Consider the following 10,687-nt stretch of genomic DNA (forward strand, 5'->3'; position numbering starts at 1 on the left):
TTTTTCGGGGCTCCTTTCCATTCAAACCACAACCATCGCAACCACAAGGCCCTTGCGAACTTTTCGGTATTGAGCACCCCAAGGCCACCCTACTCCTTTGGTCTACAAACCGCATTCCAGTTAACCTTACATTTGGCTCGTGTGGTCTTTTTTGCACCCGACCAAAGGAAAACCCTCTCAAGCTTGTTGAGGCTATCCAGAGTGCTAGGGGGCATGATGAGAGGTGTGATCGAGAACACCGCTTGGAAGGAAATCACCGACTTGACAAGGGCGTTCGCAAAAGCTAAAACAAGGGAACTTTCAAAAGCTAATATAAGGGGACGTCTTACAATCAAGTGACTGGTTTTTTTCCCGGTAATGGTAGCCGGCGAACGCCCACTATATATAGGAGCGATGGCAAGCGAATCATCTTTGCTGGCAGTTGTAAAACGAGATCAAACGACGATAATTTTTTGCCTTCTGAGAGAGTAACTACAATGCCGCCTCAAGAAACTGCCACCTCTCCCCTCTCCCTCTCAACTAGAACTGGGAGGCAAACATTCGCAAATGCCACCCTCCTTGGTGAACGTTTGCCAGTTATGGGCGTCCTTCTAAAAAAAACTTTCATTCGAATCATCCGAAGTCCAACGGCCTCCTCCTCCTCCCCCCCCCCTAGTTGTGATGCTGCGGCGAGCTGCACTGTCTCCGCCTCTGCGATGAGGTTATGGTGAGCCCTCGCCCACGATGCCTCTACCAGCCGCAGCATCACCGACTTGAGCTCGGCGGGTATATAAATCCTAAAGACAATGAGAGCAAAAATAAACAAAACCACCCGCATCACCGAACCCTCTTCAACGCCTACGTCGGCGAAGCCACGGCTGGCCACGTCGCTCCGCCTTGTTGTTCCGCTTCATCTCGAGGATTCAACTGAAGCTAAAAAAAATCTCCGATCAAACGCACTAATACAAGTACTCCTCCAAAGTTCAAGATAAAAAAACTTAAATTCTACTCCCTCCATCCTAGTATAATATAAGAGCGTTTTTAATACTAAGTGTGTGAGCGTTTTTAATATAAGAGCGTTTTTAACACTAAGTGTGTGAGCGTGGTCAAAAACACTCATACACTTAGTGTCAAAAACACTCTTATATTATGTGACACTAGTGTCAAAAAGACGGAAGTAACATTACACTCACCATTTCAGCATGCTCGGTTAGAACCAACCGTAAGCATGCTCGGTTAGAACCGGAGTCCACTAGTAGAAACTGAACCCAGAAGCGGCACAGCTCACCGGAAACCCCCCTCCCGACTCCCGTGCTCGTCGCTAATCCCCACTCCCCACAAACTCCCCGCCCCCTCGCTGCGCAGCCCACACTCCGCCCCCTTCGAGTGCGAGAAGCTTCGAGGAGCTAGGGTTTCCCGCACCGATCGATGGCCGTCGCCGACGCGGTGCTTCCCTCGCCGCCGACGCCGCCGCCCCCGCCGGCGCGGATCGTCGTCGTGATGCTGCTGCTCGTGCGCTTCGGCCGCATCCTCCGCGTCGCGGCGGGGGCCCTCACCTACGTGTGCTCGTCGGTTGCGTGCATCTCCTCCGGGGCCGCGGCTGCGCTGCTCGTCGCGCACCGCGCCTGGGGCACGCGCTCCGGCCCCTTCCTGTTCCTCCAGGCGCTCATGTACGGGGGCCTCAAGGTCTGCGTCGTCAGCGTCCTTGCGTCGTTCGCGCTTGCCGTCCTGATGGTGTGCGTCCAGCGCGTGGCATACGAGATTGCAGTTCGAACTGGATCCACTTCGGAATACAATAAGGTATCGTGCGAATTGACAGCTCCCTGTGATCTTTATTCCGGTCCAATTGCAGCAGTATATAGGCAAGTGTTATGATTATGATCTTCGGAGTAATTCAGTTGCCATATACTTATATTGTTGTCAAATTAATTTCGTGCTTCAGGTTGTCCTGAACTCCTGATGAGCAGTAGTAGTTTTTTTCCATGTGTGTTCATCACTTCATTTGCATCCTACCATTTCCGAACCATTCCATATATACTACGTATGGTTTTGTTGAAATTGCTCTCCTCCTCAGAGCCGCTTCGTATCAATCAAGCGGGAGCCGCTTTCACACTTGTTTAGGCTTCCGCGCACCGCGGTGCTTGGATTGGCCGTGGATGTGGCTTTCTTCCTGCCAACGGTCGCTGGTCTTCTGGTAGCGACGATGTCGCCGCACGTGGAGGGTTCGAAATCTCATGGTCAAATGGCCGGTTCCGTGATCATGGAAGTGGGGTTATTTGGTATGCTTGTGACAGCTTGCTTTGTTACCATCCCAGCGCTCATTCTTCATGCCTGGAGGAGGGACCAGGCGGAATGGAAAGCACGATCACAGTGCTGTTGAGGTATACCTCCCCCTTTGCTTTGCTCCCCTGTTTCTGTGAGCCATATGATCATTTCTATTATTATCTGCATATTTTGTTGTAGCCTCCTAATAGCATGAAAACAGTCCTCCAGTGTTTTTAATTACTGCCTACTGGTGTTGATATTTGTTAAGATGGAGAATCATTGTATATAAAACCAATAATGAGGTTTTTGCTATTTCCTCTGCTTATTGCATACTAAATTGGGATTGGCATTGATCTTAAACTGTGCAAGTAGCCAACGAATGCAGTTCTACCGTATGCGTTTGTTATGAAGTGATGATAATAAAAATGATCAGTTGCACGTATTAGAAAAAAGCAAATTAATTGCCTATGGTCCATCGTTCACTGTGATAGTTGTATCTTTGCAGCGAGTGAGATATAACAATGTTTGCATGCTTCCAAACTGTTTGCAAGCACCTTTCTTGAGTTTTCTTGTCATTGCTAATTTCTCCATTGAAACCAATGGAAAGACCCAAAGTTTTGAGGTTTTGGCTATGCATACGAGTCTACACTTCTTAGCTGCATTTGGCATTTATGACTTTGTACCATGTTCCCTCACTCTAGTTAAAAGAAGTGAACTGTTTTTTTTTTCAGGAGTACGCAAATTGCGTACCATAGCTTTATAGAAGGCAGAGGTAAATGTAGAAGAAATATCCAAGCCACTCACACCACAAGCCGGTGCAAGAGCAACGAGAAAACTCAACTCCTAAAACCATTCACTACTCCTCACTGAGATGTTGAACTCTTCTAGCTCCAGCGAGAGCCCACAACTTGAGCTCTTCAAAGATTTTTGAAACCCATTCGGATACCGTGTCATGCCTACCAAACACTCGTCCATTCCGTTGCTTCCAAATACTCCAACACACAATAGTGATCATCGAATCAAACCCTTTCCTGTACCTTTTAGGAATGTGTTTGCGATTAGAGCTCCACCAAGATTCAAGACGATCCGTCACCGTCGGCAGCAGCGCCAAATCAATCCTCGCCCTCCTGAAGTAAAGATACCATACCTGGCGGGAGTAGACACGTTGCAGCAAAATATGGTCCACGGTATCTTCTTATTGATCGCATAGAAAGCACGATTAGCTCCGATCCTGCAAACCGTGCCTCAATCTCCAATCCGAGGTCCACAGTCGATATTGCAGCGCAAGCCACATAAATATCTTACATGGCAGGGGAGCCCAACACTGCTAAACTATCGATGCACATTGGAACCTGATGGCACCCTCCCACAGCATGTGATATGTAGAAGCCGAGGTGTACTGCCCCTGAACGTTCCACTTCCATATCGCAACATCTTCCTGATCAGGGGAGATTTGCATGGGCAGCAGAATCTCCCAGAGCCAGATGAATTGCACTACCCCATCGGTAGAGAGCTCTCCAATGTCAGATGCCCAGCTGTGAAGATACAGACCCTCTTTAACCGATCTGCGACTAATCACCTGGGTCCGGACGTGCACCACAACAATTGGCGTAATTTCCGCCAGCCTAGCACCATTAATCCAACGGTCTCTCCAGAATAAAATTCGATCCCCGGTTCCCACCTGCCATCGCACCAAACTGTCGAACGCCTCCTGGACCTGAGGATGAGGTGACATGTTCAATCCCTTCCAGGTTCTAGTATCGTCCCTGCGCTTCAACCATTCCCAACGTAGGTGCAATACCTTGCCTCCTGAGATCAATCACTCCCAATCCTCCGAGGCATTTTGGCCTACAAACACGTTGCCACGTCACCTGGCAATTCCCGCCATGGATTTCTTCTGTCCCAGCCCAAAAGAAGGCCCTGCAGCCCTTGTCAACACGATCAGGCGCCCACTTCGGAGCGTCTGCCACAATCAGGTGATGCGTAGGACGGGTTCTGATAACATTTTTCACAAGGATCAGCCGTTCTGGCCTGGTGATCAAACCTCTCTGCCATCCTGGAAGTAATCACAGCACCGAATCAACTACTGGTTGCCACTCCGACCTCGTGAGCTGTAGCCCAAATATTTGCATGCAAAAACTTCCATCTTCCACTGCATCGCCGCAGCCACCGCCTCCCTCTTCCACATGGATCATAATGACCGATGACTTGTTGAAGTTCACTTGAAGAGCCAAAGCAGCTCCATAAATGCGTAGAGATTCGTGGACACACAGCAAATCGATCGCCCTCGGCCAGAAGAATAGTACTACATCATCCGCATAAATAGAGTCTCTGGAGAGGTGAGCATCCTGCAATGCACCGAGCACTCCACATTCGTGCTCTCGGGCGACCATGGAGGTCAAGGTGTCCATGGCGATCACAAAAAGGAGGGGTGAGAGCAGATCTCCCTGACGAAGCCCACGTGCGTGGATGAATTTCGCCCCACCCGAGCCATTTACCACCACTCGAGAGCTAGCCGTTGTGAGCAGGGTAGCAACCCAAGCTCTCCAGATCTTTGAGAATCCTTTAGCTCGCAGCACCTCGAACTGGAAGGGCCATGACAGAGAGTCAAAAGCACGAGATATGTCTAACTTAAGCAGCACACCCTTGGCCTTCCACTTGTGCAACTTCCTCGCTAACTGCCGGACAAGCATGAAATTATCATCTATATTTCTCCCTTTTATGAACGCTGATTGGTTCACCATTACCAGATCTTCCATACGTCAGCTGAGTCTCGTCGCGAGCAATTTAACGAATATCTTCGGTATACTGTGAACCCAGCTAAGCGGATGAAAGTAACGATCGTGCATGCATCCGGCTTTTTCGAATCAGCGTGATCAGGGCTTAATTTAATCAGCCAAAACTGCGGCCGTTATCGAGAAACAGCTTATGAATTGCTGCCATGACATCTCCTTTAATGATCACCCACACCTTCTGGTAGAACAAGCCAAAGAAACCATCGGGGCCAGGTGCGCAATCTGCCGGCATCTCCTTGATTACCGCCCAGACTTCCTCTTCAGAGAAAATCAGGTCTTGATCACTAAGATCCACCTGGGCAATGTCAAGGAAATCCAAATCAAGAGCATGCTCTCTTGCCTGTGCTGTTCCCAGGAGATTCTTGTAAGCAGCATGAGATAATTCCTCTTTTCTGCGTTGATCCGTAATGGTGTTAGGGTAATTGCCGGTATCATTTTTTTTGTTTTACTCCCATTGGCAATAAGATTGAAAAACTTCGTATTAGCATCTCCGTCACTCAGCCATCTAATACGCGAGCTCTGTCTCGTGATCATACGCTCAAGCGATGGAAAACCCAGCACTAGCTGCTTCAACGTGCGTCTCAACAACCTCTCCGCCGAGAGAGATCTCCATTTCTGAGCACAATCGAGGCGCAAAATCACATAATTTGCGATGGCGATCTGCAGCTTCACGTTACCAATGCGCTTTTGTCCCCAAGCCGTGAGATAGCGCGCCGTGTTTCTCAATAGCAAATCCAAGCGCTTGAACGGGTCAGTAATGGTTGTGTCGCAGACCCACGCCTCTTTGACCGCCTCCTATAAACCCTCAAGTTTTGCCCAGGAAATCTCGAACATGAAGCGGTGCCTTGGTTGGATGCGCTCACTCAGCGCCAAATGAAGCAGACAATGATCAGATTACGCCGTGGATAGCGCCTGAAGAAAACAGTCCGAATGCTCCAATTCCCAATCCACCGAGACAAAAACTCTGTCAATCTTGGTAAGCATGGGTGATTCCCGCTCGTTACTCGACGTGAACCTGTGCCCATGCAAGTACAGCTCTTTGAGGCCATTGTCATCAAGGAACCACTTGAATCTCCCCATCACTCTTCAGTCCAGGTTAGCATTATTCTTGTCTGATGCGTGTAGAATCAGGTTAAAATCCCCTAACACCAACCATAGGCCAGGGCAAAGCTGGCGGTGAGCCGAGAGCTCCTCCAGGAACTGCATCTTCTCCTGATCCTCTTGGGGTCTGTAAACAACCGAAAGCCACCAAGGTGCACCCTCCGATGGCGAAACATAGCCCGTGATGAAGTTTGTATCATTCACAAAGTTAGAAATCTGTAGCATGGAGGAATTTCAGGTGATAAGGACCCTTCCCTTAGTCTCGCACGCAGGAAGGTAAGCATAACCACATAAAACGACCCAAAACATTCCATAATAGTGTACTGGTCGATCACCGCCAGTTTAGTCTCCTGGATACAGAAAATTGCAGCATGTAATGAGTCAGCAAACTCCCTTAGTCTGGCACGCAGGAAGGTAAGCATAACCATCGTAAGACGACCCAAAACATTCCATAATAGAGTACTGGTCGATCACCGCCAGTTTAGTCTCCTGGATACAGAAAATTGCAGCATGTAATGAGTCAACAAACTCCTTAAGCGCCTTCCTCTTTCCTGGACTGTTAAGCCCCCTATCATTGCAGCAAACAATCTCCAGGTTAAGGCCTGACATAATGGAGAGTGTGTCTCCATTGCCATCATCCAACAGCCTATGCTGACACTGCCAGTGTCAGATCTCCATCCACTCCAAGATCGATGGGGATAGCTTTCCCAAAGATAGAAAAGTAAACTGTTTGACCACTTTTGTTATGAAGTTATGATAATAAAAACGATCAGTTCCTTTTACATATTAGGAAAAAGCAATATTAATTGCCTACGCTCCATCGTCCCCTGTGATCGTTGTATCTTTGCAGCGAGTGAGATTATAACAATGTTTGCATGCTTCCAAACTGTTTGCAAGCACCTTTCTTGAGTTTTCTTGTCATTGCTAATTTCTCCATTTGAGCCAATGGGAAGACCCAAAGTTTTGAAGTTTGGCCATGGCATATGAGTCTACTCTTCTTAGCTGCATTTTGCATGTATACTTTGTGCCGTGTTCCGTCACTCTGGTAAAAAGAAGTGAACTGTTTGACCATGTAAATAAATAACATGACGGTAAAATGACACACCTCTAGTCATTTTAACAATTATCAACTTCTATGTGGCGCTATGCCCACTACATTTTGGTAGAATTGCCATTGTGCCTTTGTCTGCTGTTGACTCAGTTTAATGCTTCTATACTTCAGTAAAAATAAGTAAACTGTTTGATCATGTACATAAATAACATGACAGTAAATGTATGCACATCTAGTACTTTAAGGTGGTGCTGTGCCACTACATTTTGGTAGATGTCCGTTTGAGAACAGTTAATATCTGATGTTGCAAGTTCATATCATCAGTTGTGTGTTTGTTAGCACTACCAATTGAAAGGGTGAGAAAGATACGAATTCTATAATATCTCACAAGATAGAAGTTACTTCATTGCTGGAAAATGAGTGGCATGGGCTTTAGATTTACAGGACTTAAAGTTGAAAATACTCCCTCCGTCCGAAAATAAGTGTCTCAACTTATGTACAACTTGCGACACTTATTTTGGGACGGAGGGAGTATACTACTGGATGCTTAATGTTGATTTGGCAATGTGCTTTTATGTGGTAATTTGATCAAATCTTGGGCCTGGTTATTGGCAGATGAAGCTAAGAAGAGAAGGTGTCCGCAGAATTTGGCAAGGAGCTACAGTGCCCATTCCGCTGATGGTCGTCAGTGATCCCAACAGATACAAGTTTTCAGAGGAAAAACAGCCTTTGCAGACTTGCTTCTTTCTACTATTAGTAGATCCTAATCATCATTAGCCATGGGAACTTTTGTAGACTTGCTTATTTCTGATATTACTAGACTGTAATCTTCAATAGCCGTGAAGTTTGTGGGTCATTATGGATCTGGTGATGATGTTTGATGCTGCTCCGGGTTACTTGCTTACAAGTTTGCACTGGAGTATTGGTGTATACATGATGGTAGAATTTGTGTCCTGTTTGTAATACCCTGTTGGAAGAAAATGCTTCCATTCCATGAGACATTAATGTGGTGATGAATTGGTATGACTGCCGTCAGTTTGCATTCTTATGTTGTATGCATGGTAGTAACGTTCTGCAATTGGGCTATGTATGCGTTGCCATTTCGAACAGAATATCCTTGTGGTTATGTTTATCAGGAGTGGTTATCTACTGCCATCTTGGTCGTTGGGTCATCTGTTAGAATGTTAACTCTTTTTTCGATAAAGGGTGGATTTTATTGATTCAAAATAGAGCATCAAGAGGATACAAACATAATGAGTACACACCCGGCCTCTGCATAGCTAAGATGAACACAGCCAACATCTACGCACGCACACAAAAATAAAGCCAACAAATAGCAAAGTCATACAAGACCAAAGCAATGCATAGGCGAGAAAAAAAAAACCCAAAGGCGATCAAATCTACAATGGGCAAACTACAGTAATGACCATATTCACACCAATCATATCATGACACCACACTAACGATGAGGTTCTTCGACGGCAACGCCTTTAAGAAGCAAGCGACGCTCAACCATCGCCGTTACCGGATCCAACCACCTAAGGTAGAATCTAGGTTTTCACCCCGAAAAACCAGTCCGAGCATATCCAAACAATGCCTTCAACAAGGTAGCGATGTAAAAACATCATCATTGCCAGGTATAACCAACTCGGGTCAGACCTTAGGCTTTCACCGGGAAGCTCGAGACTAGGTGCTCAAGTAGCACCACCATCAATCTCGCTTGTGTTGTCGCCACCACTTTTCCGCATGTGCCGCTGCCGTTGCACAATCATTCCTCTGCGTCAAGCCATCATCAATAGTTTGCATCTCAGCTCCAAAGTCAACCACCAGATCTGTATGAAGAAACTCTCACAAAGATCTTTCGGTGACCGCCACAATCCGCAATCCGCATCGAGGCCGCCGCCATAAGCCTGAATGGTCACCGCAAGACCCATACAGCGAGGCAGTCATGACGCTTCTGGCACGACCCCTTGCCGGATCTGAGCGTAGACCGGCCCGCAACGGTGACCCGGCCAACCCTTGACAGGGTCAGGGGGAAGGCATGCCTCACATCCATGATTGGATCTGGGAAGGAATCAGCCCACGCTGACATCCCCCGGCCTGCCATGACCGGATCTGGGCAGCTCGCGACTGCCGACGGCCTAGATGGGGCGGCTGCAGCCCTCCTGGTCACACTCCCGAAACCTCTGGCTGGCCTCCAAAGTCAACCACCAGATCTGTATGAAGAAACTCTCACAAAGATCTTTCGGTGACCGCCACAATCCGCAATCCGCATCGAGGCCGCCGCCATAAGCCTGAATGGTCACCGCAAGACCCACACAGCGAGGCAGTCACGGCGCTTCTGGCACGACCCCTTGCCGGATCTGAGCGTAGACCGGCCCGCAACGGTGACCCGGCAAACCCTTGACAGGGTCAGGGGGAAGGCATGCCTCACATCCATGATTGGATCTGGGAAGGAATCAACCCACGCTGACATCCCCCGGCCTGCCATGACCGGATCTGGGTAGCTCGCGACTGCCGACGGCCTAGATGGGGCGGCTGCAGCCCTCCTGGTCACACTCCCGAAACCTCTGGCTGGCGATCAGGACGGACACCGGAAGGAGAGGAGCGATCGCCTCGAGCGAAGGAAGGAACGAAGTGAAGGTAGAGAAGCCCCGCCGCCACCGCCTTCCGCACGGGGCATCGCCCGGCGGCGCTGGCCGGCGGCGGCGAGGAAAGAGAGAGGACACGGGCGCTCGAGGCGGTGGAGATGGGATCGCCTCCCGTGTCGCCCGCTGAGGACGACGCGGGGACCAAGTTAGAATGTTAACTCTACCTGGTGGCATGCTTGTATTGTCGTTTTCATCCTCATATTTGCTGCTGAACTTCGTCAGCATTTTTAACATTATGATGATTAATGCTATGATCAGGGATACAAATTTGCAATCAGTGTTGGATATTTGGTAAATAAATTTGCATTTTATCTATGTTACACAGATGAGCTGAACCATTAAGAGGGCGCGCTAGACTGGTTTGTTCATTCATCAATTTGTTATTCTGAATTTGACAACAAAATGCATGTGTAAATTCAAGAAGCCCTTTAACTTTGATTATGTTCCGTTTTCTGTTAAATAAGTGAAGACAAATTCTTCGCACAAAATCTCTCAATGTAAGAATGAATTAGCCTAAAAAGCAACGGTCGAAAAATAGGTTAGACATTTTTATCCAATTTTTGTTTACAAGATTCACTACTGTGAAAAAAGTCGTGTGCCCTTTTTCTTCCATTTTTACTAAAATTCAGTCGATTGAACTTCCATTTCGTTCTTGGTAGAATTTTCGATCCTTGAATCTCGTCGGCAATCGCAATGTGGGCTGCCCATCATGGATGAGGCGTCTGCTTGCCTTGGTTTTGTGTCGTTGAAAACTGTCACATGCTCCAATTTTCTTTTGTCGAACCGTAACATCTAAAGGCACTTCTCAGATATGCATGATGGACTGTGGTCCATAGCGTCAATTT

General features: G+C 47.7%; 1 protein-coding gene across 2 annotated transcripts; it reads left to right on the forward strand.

The window, feature by feature from the left end:
- The first annotated feature begins 1,223 nt into the window (after positions 1 to 1,223).
- Positions 1,224 to 8,214, forward strand: LOC123051662 (uncharacterized). 2 transcript variants are annotated; one of them, XM_044474622.1, is made up of 3 exons: positions 1,224 to 1,779; positions 2,295 to 2,360; positions 7,807 to 8,214. In XM_044474622.1, exons 1-3 carry the CDS (start codon positions 1,408 to 1,410, stop codon positions 7,966 to 7,968), a joined length of 600 nt encoding a protein of 199 aa, XP_044330557.1. In that variant the 5' UTR covers positions 1,224 to 1,407; the 3' UTR covers positions 7,969 to 8,214. The 2 variants fall into 2 exon arrangements, with proteins under 2 accessions (XP_044330557.1, XP_044330556.1); XM_044474621.1 differs by having other exon boundaries at positions 1,232 to 1,779; positions 2,054 to 2,360.
- The last annotated feature ends 2,473 nt before the right edge of the window (positions 8,215 to 10,687 follow it).

This window comes from Triticum aestivum, chromosome 2D (assembly GCF_018294505.1).
Source record: "Triticum aestivum cultivar Chinese Spring chromosome 2D, IWGSC CS RefSeq v2.1, whole genome shotgun sequence".
NCBI lineage: Eukaryota > Viridiplantae > Streptophyta > Magnoliopsida > Poales > Poaceae > Triticum > Triticum aestivum.